This window comes from Lithobates pipiens, unplaced genomic scaffold, assembly GCF_037356315.1.
Source record: "Lithobates pipiens isolate NorthernLeopardFrog02 unplaced genomic scaffold, aLitPip1_a1.2 Scaffold_23, whole genome shotgun sequence".
NCBI lineage: Eukaryota > Metazoa > Chordata > Amphibia > Anura > Ranidae > Lithobates > Lithobates pipiens.
In genome coordinates, this window is record NW_027507785.1 from 18,917,816 (window position 1) to 18,943,803 (window position 25,988).

Consider the following 25,988-nt stretch of genomic DNA (forward strand, 5'->3'; position numbering starts at 1 on the left):
ACCAAAAACTAAGTGCAGCAGAAGATGCAATGAATGGTATATTTAATTAAAATCAGTCAAATGGCTACTCGCACCAATATAAAGATCAACAGGCATATAACAGTATAATACTGTGGTCACTCAGTGGTCCCCGGTGGATGGTGGTGTGTACATGTTCACACGAGAGGAGAGGAACAACAGCCGGCCGGATATCTGTCTTTTCGTCTCGGAACCAGCATGGAATGCACTCAGAGTCGCATCAGAAGTGATGTCAGAACATGGAGATAACGTTTCAAAGCATCCGCTTCTTCATCAGATCTAAAAGGCTATATAGAGATTCACACGGAGCGTGGACCAGGGGCAATATAACTTATTGTGACAAAACATCTAAACAATTAAATGACATGTTTAATTTTAAAATACTATACATGTTAAATATTGACATTTTTTCCGACGGATGTTGGTTCAAACTTGTCTTGCATACACACGGTCACACAAAGTTGGTTGGAAATTGCGAAGGTCAAGGACGCGGTGACGTACGACGAGCCAGAGAAAAATGAAGTTCAATAGCCAGTGTGGCTCTTCTGCTTGTTTCCGAGCATGCGTGAAACTTTGCGTATCTGAATTGTGTACACACGATCGGAATTCTCAAATTTTGTGTGTCGGAAATTCCGATGGAAAATGTCCGATGAAGCCTATACATGGTCGGAATTTCCTGACAAAAAGCTCCCATCGAACATTTTCTGTCCGAAAATCCAAACACATGTACGGGGCATTAGGAGGTCCTCTATTTGCTTGTGATTTTGTACAAAATTGTTATCTGGCATTGTTTGTTTAGGATTTAATTTGGGTATTTGCCCTCTTTACTGTGAGATCCATTTAAACCTGATGAATTTCGGGCCCCAACGCTTACATTGTTACATAGTTAGTCTGGGTGAAATATACTATTAATTTGTATTGTTTCACTTTAAGCATTCTTAAAATCACTGCTCCTGAAAAAAATGGCAATTTTAAAGACTTTTTTTTGCATTGATACATGTCCCCTGGGGCAGGACCCGGGTCCCCAAACACTTTTTATGGCAATAACTTGCACATGAGCCTTTAAAATTAGTACTTTTGATTTTTCACTTTCGTGTCCCGTAGACTTTAACTTTTTCAACCTGACTAACTATGTAACACTAAACTAAACACCCATAACACAGAATGGCACTTTTCTGGCACACCTGAATGGAGCAAGCTCAAGCAGCAAGTAGCTGAGACAGAAACTGTCCGTCTATAGAAAACAACATGTACACTCCAACAGACTGGACTATAGCCCTCTATTTCCTACAAAATCCCCAAAAGGTAAAAATACATTTAGAAAAATAATACATCTCTATAATGGTAAGATTGCATCTGAAAAAATAAAAAAAACATTTTTATTCTTTTGGTTTGCCAACAATTTTATACAGGTTACATACAATTTTTTCTCTGAGAGCTTTGGTCCTGATCCCGTAGATCAGAGGGTTTGCAGAAGTAGCTATGCCGGTACCGATCAAAGGTACGATAATGTCAACTTTGGTTGATATAGGACCTGTGCTTAGACTGTACCTGAAATTAAGGAACAAGAGGGTGGCAATATAGATGGAGAAGGCCAATATGTGAGTCATCAATGTATGTATAGCTTTCTGGGAGGATTCTGCAGAAAGTTTCAGACAGATGACGACTGTTCTTATGTAACAGTACATTATTACAAGCAAGCAGCCAATCGAAATGAACAAGGTCAAAATCGTTCTATACATGACGATAATAGTTATATCGTTACAAATAAGTGCTTGAAGAGACATGGCCTCACAATAGACATTGTTGATATTCACCCCACAAAACGTTAGTCTTAATGTCAATAATATACCCACAGTTACTATCACCACGTTGAAAACATACATGGCAAGTGATATTGTTTGAGTTGTAAAGTTGGTCATCAGAGAGTGGTATCTCAGAGGGTGGCCTACAGCCAGATATCGGTCATATGCCATTGTTGTAAAAGTAAATATTTCATTAGTTCCATAAAGCTCGATACAGAAAGATTGACAGAGGCATCCTGTGAGTGAGATGGTTGAGCATCCAGACAACAAGTCAATGGCCAGCTTGGGAAAATATGATGCGTTCCCCAACATCACATTGATAACCATGACGCATATTAAGATGTACATAGGCTCATGCAAGCTTTTCTCTGTCCAGGTTACATAGACTATCATAGAAGTCATAAGCAATGTGACGGAAAATATTGCAAGAGCCAAAACAGCACATACATATCCAAATGACTCAATCTCAATAATCCCCATCAGAACAAAGTTGGTAACAGAGATATTTTTCGGAGACAAGCTCATGACTTGGATTTATGTCTTGCAAAATCAACAGTTCCTAAAATGTCCTATTCAATCGGAATGCTTTAAATTGAAAAGTGTCAATCATGGATGCCCTGTGGATATTAGTGTGACATTGGTCACATTGCTTTCCTCTTGAATTCAGTTGGGCTTTTATAGGTTTCAAAAAGCTGTCACCTCACTCACAATTTAGATTTAGAAACTGTTGTAGTCACTGTATCCAAGTCTTCCCAGTGGAGCACATCTGTTACAGCTGTCGCTGATGGACTAATTAGTGTCAGAAATGGAATGAAGCAGTGCAGAATAATTTAACAAGCATGAGAGATAAAACATGAAAAAATAAAACATGAAAAGAGAAGATTTGAAATTAAAAATTGAACTGGCCTTAGTTTTGAGTTATGCATAGTAACGGTGTAAAACACATCTCTACCATTTTTTTTGATTTGATGTTATTGATGATTCAATCATGCAGAATCATAAGACTTATTGTCTTTGCAAAAAAAATTCACAATGTCATTTCTATCCTACTCCTCATTTTAACAAACTATTATGCCGTGTACACACGATCGGATTATCCGGCGGACTTGGTCTGGCGGATCAGAATCCACCGGAAAATCCACCCGTGTGTGGGCTCCGGCTATGGTGGGAGTCCGCCAGACTTTTGAAATGAACGGACTTGCCCACACACGGAGAAAAGTCTGTTCATTTTGAACGTGGCTCCAGGTAGACGGAACTAGCAAAGGAAGTGAATGTCGACGCTTCCATAGGCGAGATTGACACCTCGCTAGCCCTGTCACCTAGTATGGATTTAAAGGGGAACCCCTACGCTGAAAAAGCGGCATGGGGGTCCCCCCAAAGTCCATAGCAGACCCTTATCCGAGCACACAGCCGGGTCGGTCAGGAAAAGTGGTGGGGACGAGCGAGCGGTACTCCCTCCTGAGCCGTACCAGGCAGCGTGCCCTCAACATGGGGGGTGCTTTGGGGAAGGGGGGCCCTGCGGCCCCCCACCCCAAAGCACCTTGTCCCCATGTTTATGAGGACAAGGGCCTCTTCCCGACAACCCTGGCCATTGGTTGTCGGGGTCTGCGGGCCGGGGGCTTATCAAAATCCGGGAGCCCCCTTTAATAAGGGGGCCCTCAGATTCCGGCCCCCTACCCTATGTGACTGAGTATGGGGTACAATGTACCCCTACCCATTCACCTGGGGAAAATAAGTGTACATAAAAAAAAAAAAACTAAACACAGATTTTTAAAATACTTTATTAGACAGCTCCGGGGGTCTTCTCCCATCTTCGGGGGTCTTCTCGTCGGACTCCTCCGCTATGTTATGCTCTTTTACTAGCGGAGGAGCCCGGCTTTCTCCTTTGTTGCCGTCCGTGGGTCTTCTTCCGACTTCGGGGGTCTTGTCCCGCTCTTCGGTTCTTCTTGCCGGGCCTCCGCTTTCTTCTTCCAGCTTTTACTAATGTTGGCACGGTCTTCTGTCACTGTCACCGTCGCCTTTTGCTTCTTCTTCTTCCTTCTTCTGATGTTGACAAGGTGCTCTCTCCGGTCGTAATGGCAGGGACGCTTTGTGCAGCGACTTATATAGGGACAAGAGGCAGGGTCACTGGGTGATGTCACATGGTGACCCTGCCCCTTATGATGGCACAGTCCCTGCTGGGACTGTGACATCATAAGGGGCGGGGGTCCCCATGTGACATCACCTGGTGACCCTGCCCCTTATCCCTATATAAGTCACCACACAATGCGTCCCTGCCATTAAAGCTGGAGAGAGCGTCGTGTCAACATCGGAAGGAAGACAAAGAAGAGAAGAAGAAGGCTACAGCGGCGGCAACAAGACCGAGCCAACGCTAGTTAAAGAGCTGGTAGAAGAAAGCGGAGGCCCGGCAAGAAGAACCGAAGAGCGGGATAAGACCCTCGAAGTCGGAAGAAGAGGAAGAAGACCCCCGGACGGCGGTGGCGATAAAGGAGAAAGCTGGGCTCCTCCGCTAGTAAAAGAGCTAGCAAAAGAGCAGAAGATAGCGGAGAGAAGACCCTCAAAGACAGAAGAAGACCCCCGGAGCTGTCTAATAAAGTATTTTAAAAACCTGTGTTGTGTTTTTTTATGTACACTTTTTTCCCCAGGTGAATGGGTAGGGGTACATCGTACCCCATACTCATTCACATGGGGTAGGGGGCCGGAAACTGGGGGCCCCCTTATTAAAGGGGGCTCCCGGATTCTGATAAGCCCCTCGCCCGCAGACCCCGACAGCCAATGGCCAGGGTTGTCGGGAAGAGACCCTTGTTCTCATCAACATGGGGACAAGGTGCTTTGGGGTGGGGGGGGGGGCCGCAGGAGCCATGTTCAAAATGAACTGACTTTTCTCCGTGTGTGGGCAAGTCCATTCATTTCAAAAGTCTGGCCGTGTGTGGGCATGTGTGTGCAGGTCCACTCATTTGGAAAGTCTGGCGGGTTGTCTGCCGGATAGTCTGATCGTGTGTATGCGGCATTAAAAACATAAGAACCATACATCATGCACTCATGCACAGTACATAAATCAAATCAATACTGAGAAAACTCAAATATTCCATTTTAAAAATAAGAATACCTATTATAATAACAGTAACCCAGGACCACCTGTCTCATTTATTCAATATCATTTTCATATTTAATGCCTTTATAGGTCTTGGAAAAAAAACTCTCTCTAAAGCCTCGTACACACGATCGGATTTTTGCCACGGAATTGTGTGATGACAGACTGTCTAAAATCCAACCATTACTAGGCTCCATCAGACAATTGTTGTCCAACTTTCCGCCAACAAATGTTGGTTAGCAGGCTAGTAACAGTCTGTTGTCAGATTTTCGTATCGTGTGTCCATCACACAAAAATCCAAAGTACAAACACGCATGCTTGGAATCAATGCTCACCAAACACGACATTAGCAGAATGTGCCCAAAGGGTGGTGCTCAAGAGCTGAAATTCCACATAGTACGTCACTATAATCGTGTTTGTTGGCAGACAATTGTGTGCTATTAGTATGCAAGACAAGGTCCTGGCACACGCCCTTCAGACAAATCTGATGCTTTGTCTGACGAAAATCCGATCGTGTGTACAAGGCTTAAGTCTGTCTGCACTTTTATGTTTCTAAACCGTCTACCAGATAGGAATAATTCAAATAAATGGTGACCAGGATGGGACAAATCTCTCACAATATTCTCTGTTCTACATTAACATCGAAACATAGAAATATGATGGCAGCAAAAGACTGAGTAGTCCATAGTCTACCTATTTTTATTTTTGTTTGTTTTTTTTAATGTTTTTTTGGGGGGGGGTTGTTTTTTTGGGGTTTTTTTATTGTTTTTTTTTTTTTGTTAACTTTTTTGTCTGAGTATAAATCTGTCTCAAGCATGTTTGAAGCCATTTACTGTTGACTGTCTCAATATCTCTGCTGGAAGTTTATTCCAGCAAGACTCATTCATCTAAAGAGAAGGTTACAGCCCCTGATTTTCTGTGCAGAGTGCATTATTTTCTGGAGATTCTTATCCCTCACTGAACAATTGGGGTACCAAACTAAAATTTGATACATCAGTACACTTTCAGTAGATGATCAGTAGAAGGTCTCTAATCATATCAATCATGTAGTGAACTCAGAATAAGGTGAACAGTTTATATCCACCACTTCACCCTAGAACCCCCCACATTCTTCAAAATGTAAGACCTTGCTGGGCAAGGAAAAGTCTGGACTGCTCTGCTCCTCCCATGACTTCCCCTTGGACCAGCAGAAAGTTTATTATTATTATTATTATTTTATTATTATTATTACTGTATTTTTTTTATTAGTAGTAGTACCATTATTGCTATTATTATTATTATTGTTATTATTATGTGCCATCAAGTCTTTGTTGATTCCAGCTGACCACATGAATAGCATTTTTCCCAAGTGATTTGTCTTCAGTTTGGGTATTAAATAGGGATCTATAAAACTGGAAACATTAAACCTCATTCAAGTCTATTGGTGGCTAGGGATGGTCCCGATTTTCATGTCGAATAAGGTTCGCACCAGAACCTTTGAACAGACCTAAACTTCATGTGAACCCTATTAAAGTCTATGGGACTCAAACGTTCAAAATTAAAAGTGCTCATTTTAAAGGCTAATATGCAAGTTATTGTCCTAAAAAGTGTTTGGGGAGCTGGGTCCTGCCCCAGGGGACATGGATCAATCCAAAAAAAACTGCAGTTTTTTCGGAGCAGTGATTTTAATAATGCTTAAAGTGAAACAAAAAAAGTGTAATATTCCTTTAAATTTCATACCTGGGGGTGTGTGTATAGTATGGCTGTAAAGGGGTGCATATTTCTCGTGCTTAGAACTGTCCCTGCACAAAGTGTCATTTCTGCAGGAAAAAAGTCATTTAAAATCACTCGCGGCTATAATGAATTGTCGGCTCCCCGTAATACAGATAACACTCATTGAAAGCCATTGATAAAAAAAATAAAAAAAAAGAATGGGGTTCCCCCAAATTCAATTGCCAGGCCCTTCAGGTCTGGTATGGATATTAAGGGGAACCCCGAGGCAAATTTTTGAAAAAAATGACGTGGGGTTCCCCTCAAATATCCATACCAGACCCTTCAGGCCTGGTATGGATTTTAAGGGGATCTCCACGGCAAATTTAAAATAAAATGGCATGGCGTTCCCCCCAAAAATCCATAGCAGACCCTTTATCCGAGCACATAACCTGGCAGGCTGCAGGAAAAGAGGGGGGGACGAGAGAGCGCCCCCCCCCATCCTGAACCGTACCAGGCCACATGCCCTCAACATCACCTGCACATCACTGGGGAAGCCCGGCTTTCCCCTTGCGTCAGAGGGGGCGGGGTCAGGAGATGGGTGGCCCCGCCCTCCTCAGCTGAGAAGTGTCAGGCTGCCAGGATTTCCACAGTGCATCTGGTGGAGACAGAGGATGGATGCGCTGCGCTGTAGGGAGAGATCACCCATCGCTGGATCAGATCAGCCATCGCTGGACCCCGGAGAGATGATCATCCATCGCTGGATAGCAAGATTGGATTAGCACCGCTGGAATCTTTTTTTTTTTTTATTGTTATTATTTTTAATAAAGGACTTTTCCCAACGGTGTGTGTGTGTGTTTTTTAACATTTTTTTACACTTTCTTTGTGAAATGGTAGGGGTACTTTTGTACCCCCTTACCATTTTAAATGGGGGGCCGGGATCTGGGGGTCCCCTTGTTAAAGGGGCGTCCAGATTCTGATAAGCCCCTCGCCAGCAGACCCCCACAACCACTGGCCAGGGTTGTGGGGATGAGGCCCTTTTTCTCATCAACATGGGGACATGATGCTTTGGGGGGGACCCCAAAGAATCCTCCCAATGTTGAGGGCATGTGGCCTGGTACGGTTCAGGAGGGGGGGCGCTCTCTTGTCCCCCCTCTTTTCCTGCGGCCTGCCAGGTTATGTGCTCGGATAAAGGGTCTGGTATGGATTTTTGGGGGGAACTCCACACCATTTTTTTTTTAAATTTGGCATGGAGTTCCCCTTAAAATCCATACCAGACCAGAAAGGTCTGTTATGGAGATTTGGGGGGAACCCCACGTGTTTTTTTTTTCATTTGACACGGGGTTCCCCTTAATATCCATACCAGATCTGAAGGGCCTGGTAATTGAATTTGGGGGAACCCCACGCTTTTTTTAAAAATTTTTATCAATGACTTTCAATGACTGTTATCTGTATTACGGGGAGCCGACAATTCATTATAGCCGCAAGTGCTTTTAAATTACTTTTTTTTCCTGCAGAAATGTGCAGGGACAGCTCTATGCATGTTGATGGGGACAAGGGTCCCCACAACCCTGGCATGGTGGTTGTGGGGGTCTGCAGGCGGGGGGCTTATCGGAATCTGGGAGCCCCCAGATTCTGTCCCACCTATGTGAATGGGTATAGGGTACATTGTACCCCTACCCATTTAACAAAAAAAATGTCAAAGTAAAAACCACTATAGCAACTGGGGAAACCCAGGAAACTAGCAGGTAGCAGCTATGAGATGCTTATTTCAAGCAAGGAACCTAATTGGCCGGAGATGACAATCGGCGCTGCCCCCGTCCAGCAAGGAATGGCTAAACAGCATGAATGTGGTAATTCTTAAAGAGAAAGCGGTATATATAAAACAAAGTGCGCTAAGGAAATACAAATTGATTTGTAAACCTTGGTGGGATGCAAGAGGGATTGATATGTAAACCCCACTTACCGGGAGAGGCACTGATGTGATGGGAAGTGATCCAAACGAAAACTGTTCAAGAGAGTCGGAAAGATGAATGATTGGATGGAACGAGTGGATAGGATGAACTAGGTGGGTTCACCGGATGGGCAAGAAGCTAGACCCAAATAGAATTCCAGACAGGCTCCCCATAGGCCCACAGACCTATCATATCATATCATATAATACCCCCTTAAAAAGGGCGGAATGAACAGGGGAGGGGGTCGGGACTAGGGAAGAATGTTTGATTTTTTATATTGTTTGTATTAATTAAGAAATTTTTGAATGAAGAAATAAAGTTTAAAAAACCAAAAAAAAAAACCCACTATAGACAGTTTTTTTACAATTCCTTTATTAAAATAGGAAAAAAAAAGTGTCCCACGATGTACATCCATCGTCAATCACGCTGCCCAATGGACCTGAAAAATAGAAAAAACTCTTCCTCCATGGGAGGGCTCCTACCTACTACTGTCTTTTCCCTTTGAAAGCTCTTATATAGGCAAGGACCCGCCTCCATCTGACATCACATGACAACCTGACCCGGTGGTTGTGGGGTTCTGCAGGCGGGGGGCCTTATCGGAATCTGGAAGCCACCTTTAACAAGGGGGTCCTCAGATGCTGCCCCCCTAAAGAGAATGTACAGTTCCGGGACACTGAAGCATGCCTGATCAGGTGAACTATGAGGGGACTAACATTACTCCCAACATTTTGAGATGGAAACGAGGGACACCTATTAGCAAAAGTATGTAGGCACAGGACACATCCCCCTGGCGTGCCCTCTTAAAAGTGAATTATACCAAAAAATGTATTAGTTAAACCCACAAGTGATTTTTTTTACTACTACTATTCCTTTATACTGACTTTTGAAATGTAGAAATGCAACAATTTCAAAATTAGATGAAATGTTTAGCACTGGGCAACGCTATTTGAAAGATAAATATGCATTTCTTGATCATACATCACGGGACACAGGAGCTTCATTACATAGTGGGTTATATAGGCACCTCTGGTGATTGGACACTGGTTGACCCTAATTAAGGAGAATTCCTCCCCTATATAACCCCTCCCATCCGGGAGGCACCTCAGTTTTTTCGCCAGTGTCTGGTCGATGGTCACGTAAAACTTAGCTCTATGCGGGTCCCGGCGAGGGCCGAAGGGCTACAACAAACCGGATCCATACCTCGGGCCGATATTTGACTCCCAAGATGGTATGGTACCCGGGCCTCGTCTGCCGAAGACACGAGGTTTTGCCTGTAAGTCCTCTCCATTGGAAGACTGGACTCTGGGACAACCAGACTTGGGGTACTGTTGACTCAGGGCGCCCGTAAGTTTCTGGCAGAGTTTTTTACAAGGCCCAGGTAGGAGGATCTTTTCGTAAGAACCCCAGATAAGCCTGAAGGTTGGCTAACAATACCCGCCGTGATGGGTGAAGGCTGGAATTGGTCTGAACACAGCAATTCCTGCGGCGGGGAACAGGTATGGGAAGTCATCCTATATATTTAATATATGAATGGATTTCTTCATTGTGAGTAGTTGTATGTCTTACCTGGTTTCCACCACTTGAGGGAGTAAGAGCAACCTGATGCATACTTACATGCCTTTCAATACAAACACGCTCAGTGAAATGCCTGGTTCTCCCAGCTACTCACGTCTCCTTGCAGTCCCTGCCACAATAAAGGTAAAAAAGGGGTCCCACGCAGATCAGGGGGTCCCATGTCACTCCTTTTGGGTTCTCCTCCCCCCCCCCCGGATCCCGCGGTCCTCGTGCACGCGCGCGGGCGCGTGCACGCGCGCCGGGCGCGCTCCCGGCCTAATGGGGAAGGGGGGGGGTGTGGTTGCCAGCTGTGCACAATCAGGTGCTCTATGCTGCAATGCAGGAGCCAAAACGGCCGATTTAAAAGCCCAGAGCGTCAGGGGACTGTAAGGTGAGACACAGGAGCTGTGGGCTGTAAGCATCCATGGGATTGGATCCAGGCGAACCTTAAGACACCTACTCAGCATCATATTGTGCAGTTAAGCTAATATTGATTTATTGTGAGACTTTAAGCACAAACAAGTGATTGCATTTTACATTAGTAACTCTGCTTTGTAGCTCAGTACTATGTCTCCTCGTAAGAGGGTTTCAGGGGCAGGTAACAAAAGCACTGGCAAATCACCGCCTAGGTCCAGGGGTTCCAAGAGTGCATGCAGATTACCATCCCCCTCTGCAAGAGTGGAGCCTGCATCTCAAGACGAGTCAGTGCCCCTTTCAGGCTTTGCAGCCTCTCCTAATGTCGCAGCCCCGGTCTATGTCACTGAGGACTCCCTTAGGGCTTCATTGGAGAGTTTTGAAGGGAGGATAATGAATTTTATTTCTGCTTCCCTAAAAGATAGCAGAAAAAGGGGTAGATCCCCTCCCTCTGCTGAAATCCCTCTCTCAGACAGTTGCTCTGAAAATGAGGAGAGATCCCTATCTTTAGAAAGGGATCATGAGCAGTCGGATCAGTCAGAGGATGAGGAGTTAGTCCCCTCCTCCCAGGCACTCAGAAAGCAGGTGCAGTATTACACTGAATTGGTGCGTACCACATTCAGAATGCCGCCTGCTGAAGTCGCTACATCCTCTGTCTCTTCCCTGGGAGTCAGGAAAGCCCCACAGACTGCTTGTTCCTTCCCAATTCATCCTTTAATGGCTGACTTGATGTATGAGGACTGGGGACATCCCGATAAACTGTTTACTCCTCCCAAGAGGTTTTCTATGAATTATCCCGTGGAGGAAAGTTTCACCAAGAAATGGGGGGCCCCGTCTGTTGATGCGGCTATCTCTTGTGTGAATAAAAACCTAACTTGTCCTTTGGATAATGCACAGGTATTTAAGGATCCAGCTGACAAAAGGCTGGAAACCTTGTTAAAAGCCTCCTTTTCCATGGCCGGCGCTGTGGTGCAACCTACAGTCGCAGCCGTGGGGTTGTGTCAGTTCCTTAAGGAACAGGTCAAACAAATGTTTGAACTCCTCCCCAGCGAGGAAGTAGTGAAATATGCAGAGATGCCTCACATCTTATGTTTCATAATTGATGCGATTTTGGATTCTGTCCAACAAGCATCACGTTTGTCCCTCATGTTGGTACACATGCGTAGGGCTCTATGGCTAAAAAATTGGGCCGCTGAGATGTCATGCAAGAAGCATTTGGCTGGGTTCCCATTTAAAGGGGAACGTTTGTTTGGAGAAGAACTAGATAAATTCGTCCAAAATATCTCAGGAGGTAAATCTACACTCCTTCCAGTCAAGAAGAGTAAGCGTCCCTCATTCAGGCGTACTCTTTCTCCCGAAGCGTCAAGCTCTAAACAGTGGCGACGGCCTTCCCAGCCCTCCGCTGCTAGAAAGCCTCAGGGCCGAGCCCAGGGACAGAAGAGGACTTGGGGGCGGAAGCCTGCCAAGCAAACCTCCAAGACCTCCTTGTGAAGGGGCGCCCCCGCTCGGCCGAGTTTGCAGGCGCCTGGCGGGAGGAGATTCAGGACAAATGGGTGATCTCTTCGGTATCTCTGGGCTACAGGCTAGAATTTCAGAAGATTCCACCCTCTCGTTTTCTAAGGTCAAGGATCCCCAAGGATCCGATAGAGCGGAAACCGCTACTCCTGGCCTTAGATCAGTTACTATCCCAAGGAGTGATAGTAGAGGTGAGCCCGAAAGATCAGGGTTCAGGTTTTTATTCGAATCTCTTCACCGTTCCAAAACCAAACGGAAGTGTCAGACCTATCTTGGATCTGAGAGACTTAAACCGGTTTCTACACATCCAGACCTTCCGGATGCAGTCTATACGCACTGTGGTTTCCTCCCTGCAGGGAGGAGAATTCATGGCATCAATAGATATCAGAGATGCATATCTCCATGTGCCAATATTTCCCGCACACCAGAAATTTCTAAGGTTCGCGGTAGAGCAGCGCCACTTTCAATTTGTGGCCCTGCCATTCGGCCTAGCTACGGCTCCCCGAGTCTTCACGAAGATTCTAGACCCTCTCTTAGCAACTTTAAGAGTTCAGGGCATAGCCGTCATGGCTTACCTAGACGACTTGCTTCTCGTAGAGAGAACTATAACGAGCCTAAGTCGCAGAGTCACCAAAACGCTAGAACATCTGGGCCACCTAGGTTGGATTATAAACCTAGAAAAGTCGTCTCTGCAACCGACCACCAGGTTGGATTACCTGGGTCTCATTATCGACACCGCACAGGGCAGGGTGTTCCTTCCAAGGCCGAAGGCCTTGGCCATTGGAGATCTGGTGCGCCTAGTTCTGGGCAGAAGATCTCCCTCTATTCGCCTATGTATGAGACTGTTGGGAAAGATGGTTGCCTCATTCGAGGCTGTCCCATTTGCCCAATTCCACTCAAGGCCCCTGCAAAAATGCATCCTTGCGATTTGGAACAGGAAGCCCCAATTTCTGGATCTTCCTATGCGTTTATCCCCCCGGGCACGCAAGAGTCTTGTTTGGTGGTTACAAACCAGAAATTTGCTAAAAGGCAAAACCTTTCTTCCCCTCTCATGGAAGATTGTCACAACGGATGCCAGCCTGACAGGCTGGGGAGCCGTATTAGAGGGAAAATGCTCGCAGGGAAAATGGTCTGCGACCGAAAGTCTGTTGCCCATAAATATCCTAGAGATTCGGGCAGTTTACATGGCACTCAGAGAGTGGTCTCACAGACTGCGAGGCTTCCCGGTTCGGATTCAGTCCGACAATGCCACCGCGGTGGCTTATATCAATCACCAGGGCGGTACCAGAAGTCTGGTGGCCCAAAACGAGGTGAATCGCATACTTGTCTGGGCAGAAGAGCATGTTCCGTGCCTCTCTGCAGTCTTCATCCCAGGAGTGGAGAATTGGCAGGCGGATTATCTCAGCCGCCAGCAGTTGTGCCCAGGAGAATGGGCTCTGCACCCCGATGTGTTTCAAGACATATGTTACAGGTGGGGCACTCCAGACGTGTATCTGTTTGCGTCCAGATTCAACAGGAAACTGGACAACTTTGTGTCAAGGACAAGAGATGCACTTGCTCAGGGGTCAGATGCTCTGACGGTTCCCTGGAGTCAGTACAACCTGATCTATGCCTTCCCCCCGAACCCGCTACTGTCACGGTTCCTGGGAAGGGTCAAGAGGGAGGCGAAGTCGGTCCTTCTAGTGGCCCCGGCTTGGCCCAGGCGACCATGGTTCGCAGAAATCATGAAGCTAGCAGTGGGCAGGCCATGGACCCTCCCTCTCCGGCCAGATCTGCTCTCGCAGGGCCCAATTTACCATCCTGCTTTACGCAGTCTGAATTTGACGGTCTGGCTGCTGAGACCCACATTTTAAAAGGCCGTGGTCTTTCGGGGCCAGTCCTTTCCACTCTGGTCAATGCCAGAAAGCCGGCCTCCAGGCGTATCTATTACAAAATCTGGAGGGCGTATGTTTCCTGGTGTGAACCCAGGAGATGGCATCCCAGAAGGTATGTCATTAACAGAATCTTGGCCTTTCTCCAATCAGGCCTTGAATTGAATTTGGCCATAAGCACCATCAAGGTGCAGATTTCGGCCCTGTCGGTCTTTTTTCAAAGACCGCTTGCATCACATTCCCTGGTACGGGCCTTTATCCAGGGGGCTATGCGGATGAGACCGCCAGTCAGACCTCCGGTATGCCCATGGGATCTGAATTTGGTTCTCTCGGCCTTAGTAGCCCAACCATTTGAACCTTTGCATCTTGCTTCGTTAGTCCTCTTGACAAAGAAGCTAGTCTTCCTAGTAGCCATATCCACGGCTAGAAGGGTATCAGAATTGGCAGCTCTTTCTTGTAAAGAGCCCTATTTAATTATCCATAAGGACCGGGTGGTTATGCGTCCCAACAGGTCCTTTCTACCTAAGGTGGTTTCAGGTTTTCATCTGAATCAAGATATAATCCTACCATCCTTTTTTCCAAATCCTCAGTCCATAGAGGAAGAGTCCTTACACACTTTAGATGTGGTTAGAGCAATCAGTCTTTATCTTCAAGCAACTGCTCAGATAAGAAAAACTGACTGCTTATTTATTCTGCCAGAAGGCCCTAGAAGGGGTCAGGCAGTGTCAAAGTCCACTCTCTCAAGGTGGATCAGACAGGTTATTTCTCAGGCCTATAGCTTAAAGGGGAAGATTCCTCCTTTTCAGGTGAAAGCGCACTCTACTAGGGCTGTCAGTGCTTCTTGGGCAGTGCATCACCAGGCCTCCCTGGCTCAGATCTGTAAGGCTGCGACTTGGTCATCAATCCACACATTCACCAGATTCTATCAGGTGGATGTCAGAGGGCAAGAGGATATCGCCTTCGGGCGCAGTGTACTGCAGGCTGCAGTTTAGGTCCTCAGGTCCCTGGCGGTCTATGCTTATGATCTGTGTCTCCCTCCCCTCAACCTGAGCATTGCTTTGGGACATCCCACTATGTAATGAAGCTCCTGTGTCCCGTGATGTATGATCAAGAAAATGGGATTTTTATATACAGCTTACCTGTAAAATCCTTTTCTTGAGAGGACATCACGGGACACAGGGCTCCCGCCCCTCTTGGGTTTTACGTGGTTCTTATTGCTTTGCTACAAAACTGAGGTGCCTCCCGGATGGGAGGGGTTATATAGGGGAGGAATTCTCCTTAATTAGGGTCAACCAGTGTCCAATCACCAGAGGTGCCTATATAACCCACTATGTAATGAAGCTCCTGTGTCCCGTGATGTACTCTCAAGAAAAGGATTTTACAGGTAAGCTGTATATAAAAATCCCATTTTTATACAGAACTATATGGATCAGGCCAAAATAAGGGACAAATGAGGCGGAAAGAGGGACAGAGGGACTTTCAAACCAGGGACAGTGCTTTCGAAATCAGGGATAGTTGGGAGCTATGGGACTAATGCCAGCCCAGTACTCTGATTACTTTACTTGAACTGTTTACTGGTTTTTGTGTATATACATTGTTCTTTTTGATTGCTCGTGTCATTCAGTGTCAGGGTGGGAAGTGTAGCAGGGTGTTAGGCAGGGGTAAAGTCCTGGGGAAAAAAGTACGGGAACTCACCCAAGATCCCACACCCCCCACATCAAAAATACAAAATGTGTGTATATCGCCTTTACATCAGGGCCCGCAGAGTTCCCCCTTGCAGTGTAAGGGGGAATCCTGCAGACTCTGATGTAAAGGGGAATGCCGGGAACTCTGCCCCCTTCACTCCCCCCTAGTGTTCTCTGTATCCTTCACTCCCCTGTCAGTAATGTCCTCTATCCCCTTCACTCCCCCCCAGTAATGTCCTCTGTCCTCTTCACCCCCCCCCAGAAATGTCCTCTGCCCCCTTCACCTCCCCCCCAGTAATGTCCTCTGCCCCCTTCACCCCCCCCCCCCCCAGTCATTTCTAGTTCCTGGAAGAGTGGAGGCTGGTGAGATCTCAACTGACCTGTCAGCGAGGTGGTGAGCTGTCAGCAGTGTGGCGCTGTTCCTTCGTTGACCATGAGGTGGCAGCGGTGGCCCAGTAGAGCAGAGGCTAGGTGGTATCGGTAGTAGTGGAGATGTGTGCGGCACCGGGGTGAAGGAGGAGGAATTGGGAAGGAGAGTGGAATGGGGCACACCTGTGACATCACACACCAGGCATGCTAATTCTACAACGTTTGCCATTACACCAGGACACTCACGGCCAGTGTTTGAGACTCGGGAGTCATAGTTCCCTCCTGCGCTGCTCAGTTCTCTCCAGTCTCCTGCCACCGCCACCAGGAACTTGAGCGTGGTCCGGACTACAACTCCCGGAATGCAGCACAGCAAACTGCCTTCCCAGCTCAGCAAGCCCCTGTTCAAAGGTCAGTCCTGCTAAAGGGAACTGCGTTTCTGCTATGGAAAAATAACAGGAACGCCGTTCCTATGCGTTCTCGCAGGACTCGAGCCCTGGTGTTAGGTATATAATTCTCACTTTCACTGCCAGATGGTCCTACCCTTCTTTAGTTCCTTAAAGTAGCTGTAAACTTCAGACTTGAAATTTGAACAAAGCATATCCCTCTACATTGTGTAATTTTCTCAATAAAAAGCACTAATGCTGCGTACACACAATCAGTTTTCCTGTCGGAATAAACTCTGAAGGTTTTTTAGATGGAATTCCGCTGAAGTTGTCTTGCGTACACACCATCATACCAAATTCCGACCATCAAGAACGCGGTGACGTAAACCACGTACGATGGCACTAGAAAAAGGAAGTTCAATAACAAGTAGCCAATAGCTTCCGTCTCGTACTTGCTTCAGAGCAAGTGTCATTTTGGGTACGTCGGAACAGCATACAGATGAGTGGTTTTCCCGATAGGACTTTGTTCTGTTGGAAAAATATAAAACATGTTCTCTTTCTAGGTCCGTCAGAATTTTCGACGTAAAAATTCTGATGGGGCATACACACGGTCGGAATATACGATGAAAAACTCCCATCTGACTTTCTTTCCTCTGCTATCAGCATGAGTCACTTCTAACAAGTTTTCCTGACCCTGAGAGAAATATGGTGACAAGGGATGGATCTCCAGCTGATTGACGGCCTCAGCTCTGTGTGGAGTGGGGCATGTCTCTTCCCTCCAATCAGCTCTTAGAGCTCTCTTCACTGAGCTCTGCAGGGTGTAACACCAATTCTCTGCCCCCTTTTTTTTAAACTCTCAGACAAGTACTGGAGCGAGTACAAAGAAGGGCAACAAAGCTAATAAAGGGTCTGGAGGATATTAGTTATGAGGAAAGGTTGTGAGCTCTGAACTTACTCTCTCTGGAGAAAAGACGCTTGCGATGGGATATGATTTCAATTTACAAATACCGTACTGGTGACCCCACAATAGGGATAAAACTTTTTTGCGGAAGGGAATTTAACAAGATGCACGGTCACTCATTAAAATTAGAAGAAAAGAGGTTTAACCTTAAACTACGTAGAGGGTTCTTTACTGTAAGAGCGGCAAGGATGTGGAATTCCCTTCCACAGGTGGTGGTCTCATAGGGGGGCATAGTTTCAAGAAACTATTAGATAAGTACCTTAATGACCACAATATACAAGGTAATACTGACATATAATTACAAGGTTGGACTTGATGGAGTAATAAACTTTAAAATTCTGCAGTTTCAATGGCTGTAGGGGGAAAACGGCTACAGGCAAACAAGTACAACTTATGTAGGAGGATTTGTTTCATCTCTGTGCATCACCCACGGCCAGTTACTTCACTGGGTAAGGCTTTACAACCACTCGCCACCTCTTTTTTGGAGTACAGCTGCAGTTTTCTTCCTCTAGACCTAAAAGAGAACATATTTTGCAGCCAGTAGGGGAAATCCTTGCAGCACTCCAATCCCTAGGCCAAAAGGATTGGGAGAAAGATACACTATATTACCAAAAGTATTGGGACGCCTGCCTTTACATGCAAATCAACTTTTTTTTTTTAACAATATTTTTTATTGAAATCTTTGTATTTGTATACACACAACCAAACAAACATAAAAAAAGGAGAAAAGCCATATCAAGAAAGTAGTGGTGTATGATCCCCCGCCAGCTCTCCTGGCTTCCCTCCCCCAGAAAAAGCTACATAGCAAGCGGTTTGCTTGGGGGACACTCATGTGAGCTCACTCCTGAGCCATGCTCTGTGTGTCTATAAACACACAGAATGCGACCCAGCCCAGCCCTCTGTTGCCTCCTTTCTGGCTATGCCAATGGCTCTTGCTGCTGTCTCTGAGCCAATGAGGAGGGAAAGAACAAAGAGCTGCTACTCTCATGCACAACGCTGGATCGAAATTGATCAGGTGAGTAAAAGTGGGGGCTAGGGGCTGTACACAGAAGGTATTTTAGCTCAATGCAGAGGATGCATCAGGGTGAAAAAAATAAAATAAAAATGTTTAGAACCATTTTAAATACCGTCCTAGCCAACTTAAAAGCCCCCCTCAGCCCCTGAATGCTGAGAACACAGAATGGCACTTCTCTAACAAACCCAGATGGAGCAAGCTCAAGCAGCAAGTGGCTAAGCCCTTGTACACACGGTCGGATATTCTGATGGACAATGTCCGATAGGACCGTGTTGTCAGATAATACGACAGTGTGTGAGCTCCATCGGACTGTTTCCATCGGAGTATCCGATGGACCAAGTTTTCCAACTTGTCTATAAAATTTTCTGACAACATGATCCGATCGGACTTTGTCCGATTGTGTGTAGAGAATTCCGATCGGATACGCATGCTCAGATCAAATTCCTAGACCAAAGCTATTGGCTACTAGCCTGAATGTAGTCCCGTTGTAACGAAATAACGTCATCACGTTAAGCACGATCGGATTTTCTGACAACTTTGTCCGACCGTGTGTATGCAACAGTTTCAGACAAAATCCGTCGGACAAAATCCGACGGATTTGGTTGTCGAAATGTCCGACTGTGTGTACAAGGGCTAAGACAGTACTGTCCGTGCATAGAGGACACTAACAGGCACACCCCAATAGGCTGGTCTACAGCCATTTTTTCCTACAGAACCCCAGAAAGGTAAAAATAAATGTAGAAAAATAACACATCTCTACAATGGTAAGATTGCTGCTGAAGAAAATTTTTACTGATTTTATTATTTTGTTTTGCCAACAATTTTATACAGGTTACATACAATTTTTTCTCTCAGAGCTTTGGTCCTTATCCCGTAGATCAGAGGGTTTGCAGAAGTAGCTATGCTGGTACCGATCAAAGGTATGATAACATCTACTTTGGTTGATATAGGACCTGTGCTTAGACTGTACCTAAAATTAAGGAATAATAGAGTGACAATATAGATGGAGAAGGCCAATATGTGAGTCATCAATGTATGTATAGCTTTCTGGGAGGATTCTGCAGAAAGTTTCAGACAGATGACGACTGTTCTTATGTAACAGTACATTATTATAAGCAAGCAGCCAATCGAATTCAACAAGGCCAAAACTGTTCCATAGATGACGTTAACTGTTATATCGTTACAAGCAAGCGGTTGCAGAGACATGACCTCACAATAGACATTGTTAACATTTACCTCACAAAAAGTTAACCTTAATGTCAACAAGGTATCCACAATTATTATCACCACTACGTAAACATATATGGCAAGTGATATTGTTTGCGTTTTAGCATTGGTCATTAGAGTGTGGTATCTCAGAGGGTTGCCTACAGCCAGATATCGATCATAGGCCATTAACGTAAAAGTAAATATTTCATTAGTTCCATAAAGCTCTATACAGAAAGATTGACAGAGACATCCAACGAATGAGATGGTTGAGCATCCAGATAACAAATCTATAGCCAGCTTGGGAAAATATGATGCGTTCCCCAACATCACATTCAAAACCAAGACACATATTAAGATGTACATAGGTTCATGCAAGCTTTTCTCCGTCCAGGTTACATAGACAATCATAGAAGTCATAAACAATGTGACTGTAAATAACACAAGAGCCAAAAGAGCACATACATATCCAAATGATTCAATCTCAATGAGCCCCACCAGAACAAAGTTGGATACAGAGACATTTTTCGGAGATAAGCTCATGACTTGGATTTATGTCTTGCAAAATCAACTTCCTAAAATGTTATATTCAGTCTGAACGCTTTAAAAACGTAACTCATACATGCCGTGTGGATAATAGTGCGACATTCGTCAAATTGTTTTCCTCGTGAATTCAGTTGGGCTTTTATAGGTTTCATAAAGCTGCCATCTCACTCACAGTCTAGATTTAGAAACTATAACAGTCACTGCATCCAAGTCTTCCCAGTGGACCACAGCTGTTACAGCTGCCGCTGATGGACTAATTATTTTTTTAGAAATGGAATGAAGCAGTGAAGATAAAATTAACAAGCTTTCCCAATAAAAAATAAAACATAAAAAAAAAAAAAAATATGAAACATGAAAAGAAATGTAGAATTACAAATTGAACTGACCATAGTTTTGCATAGTAAGGGTGTAAAACTCTGTTGTTGGTTTGATGTTATTGATAACTCAATCATGCACAATCATAAAAGATAGGATAAGATAAGACTCCAGCTGGATCAGTGTAGATGAATCTGACAGGCACAGTCATATTTAGCAATGGCCTTTTGCAGACAGGAACTCTGAGTCCCTTGTTGTGTAGTAGTACACAGTGATGAGCTTGCACTCTTTCCCTGCTGTGGCTATTGGCCCCAGCACCACCTTTTCAGGCACTGCCAAACCATCTGGCTGCAGCTGCCCCTTTCTCTAGCCCTCCGGGCTAACTATCCTCCACAGTCCTGCAGACTGACGTTCAGAATGCCCGGGATGGTGCCTGTCCTGAAGCAACAGTTAACTATCTCCCCAATAAAGGGGGCAAGAAGAACAGTGGTTTCTTTAACCAAACTGGCAGGACAGACATACAGGGGGGAGGAAGATGGTCTCAAAGAGGCAATTACCTCAACCACATGTTCAGCAACTACCGGTTGGAAACAGGACAGTCCAGGGGCCATCACTGTTTGGCAGATGTCCTCCTGCACAATCTCTGGTCTGATGATATTGTATCTAATGGTCTTAACCTTAGAGACAAATAAGTTGACAAGCTCCTGGCACCAATTCTATGACTCCTTGGGAGCAGAGCTGGTAGATTCCGGGTGGGTTCATTTTTAAAATGGCGTTGGTGGGTCCCAGGCACTATATACTCTGAAAATAATTATATATACTATATGGCCTGCCCTATATACTCTGCAGAAGATTGGGCCTTAGGTGTTGGTGGTGCCAGAACACTGTAACCCCTCACAGTTATGCTTGTTGGGAACAGGAACAGGCCCTGCTATGAAATATTATATCAAGAATTTTAATTACATGCCCCTGGTAAACAGGGGCAGAATAATTGGGCCTTTGGTGGTGGTGGTGATGGTGGTGCCACAACACTGTAAGCCCTCAGTTACGCTTGGCGGGCACAGGAACGGGCCCTGCTGTGAAATATTTGATCAAGAATTGTAATTACATGCCCCTGTTAAACAGGGTCAGAAAAATTGGGCCTTAGGCAGTGGTGGTGGTGGTGCTACAACACTGTAACCCCTCACAGATACTCTTGTTGGGCACAGGAATGGGCCCTGCTGTGAAATATTTGATCAAGAATTGTAATTACATGCCCCTGGTAAACAGAGGCAGAAAAATTGGGCGCTCGCGTGCCGGTCGGGACCCCCGTGAGTCCGGTTGCAGGTCCCGCGGACTCGATCGCCGCGGGCATACCCGCGATCATCTCACGGGATGGCTGAATGGAGAAATGCCGTTGTAAACAGCATTTCTCCATTCTGCCTAGCAACTAGTGACGCTGATCTCTGCTTCATGTGATTGGAGCAGAGATCAGTGTTCACTAAATGAAAGCCCAGCCCCCCCACAGTTAGTAACACACCCCTAGGAACACATAACCCCTACACTGCCATCCACTGGTTAACCCCTTCACTGCCAGTGTCATTTACACAGGAATCACTGCATTTATATAGCAGTGATTGCTGTATGAATGAAAATGGTCCCAAAAATGTGTCAAAAATGTCCAATGTGTCCACCATAATGTCGCAGTCACAATAAAAATCGCTGATCGCTGCCATTACTAGTAAAAAAAAAAAAAATAATAAAAAATTATTAATAAAAATGCCATAAAACGATCCCTATTTTGTAAACGCTATAACTTTTGCGCAAACCAATCAATAATTGCTTATTGCAATTTTTTTACCAAAAATATGTAGAAGAATACGTATCGGCCTAAACTGAGGCAAAAAAATTGTTTTTTTTATATATTTTTGGGGGATATTTATTATAACAAAAAGTAAAAAAAATAGTTTTTTTTCAAAATTGTCGCTTTATTTTTGTTTATAGCGCAAAAAATAAAAACCGCAGAGGTGATCAAATACCACCAAAAGAAAGCTCTATTTGTGGGGAAAAAAGGACGCCAATTTTGTTTGGGAGCCACGTTGCACGACTGCGCAATTGTCAGTTAAAGCGACGCAGTGCCGAATCTCAAAAAGTGGTCTGGTCTTTGACCAGCAAAATGGTCTGTAAGTGGTTAAACAGTGTGTGAAATATTTGATCAAGAATTGTAATTACATGCCCCTGTTAAACAGGGGCAGAAAAATTGGGCCTTAGGCATTGGTGGTGCCAGAACACTGTAACCCCTCACAGATACTCTTGTTGGGCACAGGAACAGGCCCTGTTATGAAATATTATATCAAGAATTTTAATTACATGCCCCTGTTAAACAGGGGCAGAAAAAATGGGCCTTAGGCAGTGGTGGTGGTGGTGCTACAACACTGTAACCCCTGACAGATACTCTTGTTGGGTGCAGGAACGGGCCCTGCTGTGAAATATTTGATCAAAAATTGTAATTACATGCCCCTGTTAAACAGAGGCAGAAAAATTGGGCCTTTGGTGGTGGTGGTGATGGTGGTGCCACAACACTGTAAGCCCTCAGTTACGCTTGGCAGGCACAGGAATGGGCCCTGCTGTGAAATATTAGATCAAAATTGTAATTACATGCCCCTGTTATACAGGGACAGAAAAAATAGGCCTTAGGCAGTGGTGGTGGTGGTGCTACAACACTGTAACCCCTCACAGATACTCTTGTTGGGTGCAGGAATGGGCCCTGCTGTGAAATATTTGATCAAAAATTGTAATTACATGCCCCTGTTAAACAGGGGCAGAAAAATTGGGCTTTAGGCAGTGGTGGTAGTGGTGCCACAACACTGGGTATACTCTGAAAAGAAGTATATATACTATATGACCTGCCCTATATACTCTGCAGAAGATTGGGCCTTAGGTGTTGGTGGTGCCAGAACACTGTAACCCCTCACAGTTATGCTTGTTGGTAATAGGAACAGGCCCTGCTATGAAATACTTGATCAAAAATTGTAATTACATGCCCCTGTTAAAAAATTGGGCCTTAGGCATTGGTGGGGGTGGTGCCAGAAAACTGTAACACTGAAAAGACAGCAGTTGCAGTGCTAGCAATTTGGCCAAGCTAGCATTCAGACGCTGAGCATGTGGATGGCTGGGACCGAATTTCTTTTTACAGTTTAGCAACTGGGGTAGGGAAATCAGATGGAGGTGTACTGATAGCAGATTGGCTGCAAGTACTTGAGACACCTATTGCTATACATTCATTCCTCTCAGTGCAGGTTTTTGAGAGGACTGGAGATATAGTAGGGTTGGAGATGCCAGATGAGGAGTAAAGAGAAATCTGCCTTTTTCTTTGATGTGGGTCTTTCAAGTGCTATTGCCAACGGACTGCATGGGAGGTTTCTCAGATGTCTGGTGAACAGGGCACGACTTAGGGTGGTGGGGCTTGAGTAGCTTTCGTGCCCTACCTTCTATACATTACCATATTTATTGGTGTATAACATGCACCCCAAGTTTAGGAGGGAATTTTAAGGAAAAAACTTTTAGGAGGGAAGTGTAAGGAAAATGCCTATCAATGCAGTCTTATCAGTGCCCATCTGCAGCCTTTCCCATCCATCTGCAGCCTTGTCAGTGTCATTTGCAGCCTTGTCAGTGTAGCCTTGCCATTTGCAGCCTTGCCCCAGTGTCATTTGCAGCCTTGTCATTTGCAACCTTGTCATTGCAGTCTTGAAGTTTAAAAATGGTGCTGCCGAGATACAGAGTCCTGTGTATCTCGGTGGCTCTGGGGTCCTCTCGGCAGCTCTCAGGTCCTCTCGCAGTCCCAGGCTGAGCCGAGTGTACTCAGCTATGTATCTTGGTAGGGCCCGCGGGGCCCCCTATTGGGCGGGGCCCATGGGCTTGAGCCCAGTCAAGCCCAATGGTAAGTCCGGCCCTGCTGGTGAAGCATGTGGTGCCCAAGCAGCTGCTGTTCTGGCCACGCTTGATCCGCTTCAGACATAGGTTGCAAACAGCAATGGTGCAATCTGCTGCACACGTGTCAAAAAAGGCCCACACCAAGGAACTTTTCAAAATCAGCGTGGAGTCAGCAGCACCCTGCACCTGCGGAGCTCTGCGGTGCCCTTAAACTGCCCCCTAGAGGACACCCTTCCCTGTTGGAGTTATGCCTCCTCCTCCTCCTCTCTTCTATCAGGCACCCAAGTAGAGTCATTGACCTCATCATCCCCTCCCTCCTCATCACTGGAGCAAACTTGGCAGTATGCTGCGACTGGGGGAACATGACTGCAAGTTTCTTGTCCTTCTTGGGCACCCCCACTCTCTAGGCTCACATTACTCCCTTCCTCAACCTGGGAACCAACATCGGAGCCTTCTAATCGCTGCACATCCTCCATCAGCATGTACCCGACACCGTGGTCGAATAGTTTGGGGAACTCCTCCATGCATGATGGTGGGGCTACGGAAGGAGTGACTGCGGACTAGGGATGAGCCAAACACCCCGGGTTCGGTTCGCACCAGAACCTTCGAACGGACCAAAAATTCATACGAACTTTAGAACCCTATTAAAGTCTATGGGACTCGACCGTTCGAAATAAAAAGCGCTAATTTTAAAGGCTAATATGCAAGATATGCAACAGACAACACCAGCAAGAAGGGGTATCTTCAGGTGTATACTGTGCTGGAGGCACACAACACCCACTTTAACTCCTGCAGATGCCTGTATTACAGAACACCAGCAAAAAAGGGTAGATATAGGTGTATACTGTGCTGTGCTGGAGTCACACAACACCCACTAACTCCTGCAGATGCCTGTATTAGAGAACACCAGCAAAAAAGGGTAGATATAGGTGTATACTGTGCTGTGCTGGAGGCTCACAACACCCACTAACTCCTGCAGATGCCTGTATTAGAGAACACCAGCATAAAAGGGTAGATACAGGTGCATACTGTGCTGTGCTGTGCTAGAGGCACAACACCCACTAACTCCTGCAGATGCCTGTATTAGAGAACACTGTCCCTGCCTATCTTGCTCTTTCCCTGCACGCTGGAACACACAACACAAGGCCGCCGCACGGGCGGCCTTATATAGTGTGGGGCGTGTACTAAACCCCCTCAGCTATAATTGGCCACAGGCATCCTGCCTGTGGCCAATTATGGCTCTCCTTGCTGCCGGCGCTGTGATTGGCCAAGCATGTGGGGTCACAGTGCATGCTTGGCCAATCGTGAGCCAGCAATGCACTTCGATGGTGTAGCGCATTGTGGGCCGTTCGTGCCATACGAATTTGGTGTGAACGGTCCACAAAGTCCTGAATTCGCCGAACAGATGAATGGCCGATGTTTGAGTCGAACATCGAGCTCAATCCTAGTGTGGACAAGGAGCAGGTGGAAGCTGCATTGGCAGCTTTGGCAGCTGCATTGGAAGGCAAACTACTCTGAGCCTGGGTGACATAGGATGAAGAGGATGAGGACAACTTTGTTATCCACTCCACCAACTCTTCTGCATGTTCTGGCTCAATAACACGGCCAGCAGCAGAAAAAAAGGACAAGTGTGCCCCACGGCCACCTGCAGAGGATGCACCATGTCGACAACCAGCACTGT

General features: G+C 45.8%; 2 protein-coding genes across 2 annotated transcripts; both read right to left on the bottom strand.

Annotated features, from left to right (window-relative positions):
• Positions 1-469: 469 nt before the first annotated feature.
• LOC143926867 (olfactory receptor 4B13-like) lies at positions 470-2,587 on the bottom strand. Its single transcript, XM_077450907.1, has one exon. It carries the CDS (start codon positions 2,346-2,348, stop codon positions 1,398-1,400), a length of 951 nt encoding a protein of 316 aa, XP_077307033.1. The 5' UTR covers positions 2,349-2,587; the 3' UTR covers positions 470-1,397.
• Positions 2,588-19,011: 16,424 nt separating this feature from the next.
• LOC143926868 (olfactory receptor 51E1-like) lies at positions 19,012-20,170 on the bottom strand. Its single transcript, XM_077450909.1, has one exon. The coding sequence runs from the start codon at positions 20,075-20,077 to the stop codon at positions 19,130-19,132; it is 948 nt and encodes a 315-aa protein (XP_077307035.1). The 5' UTR covers positions 20,078-20,170; the 3' UTR covers positions 19,012-19,129.
• Positions 20,171-25,988: the final 5,818 nt, after the last annotated feature.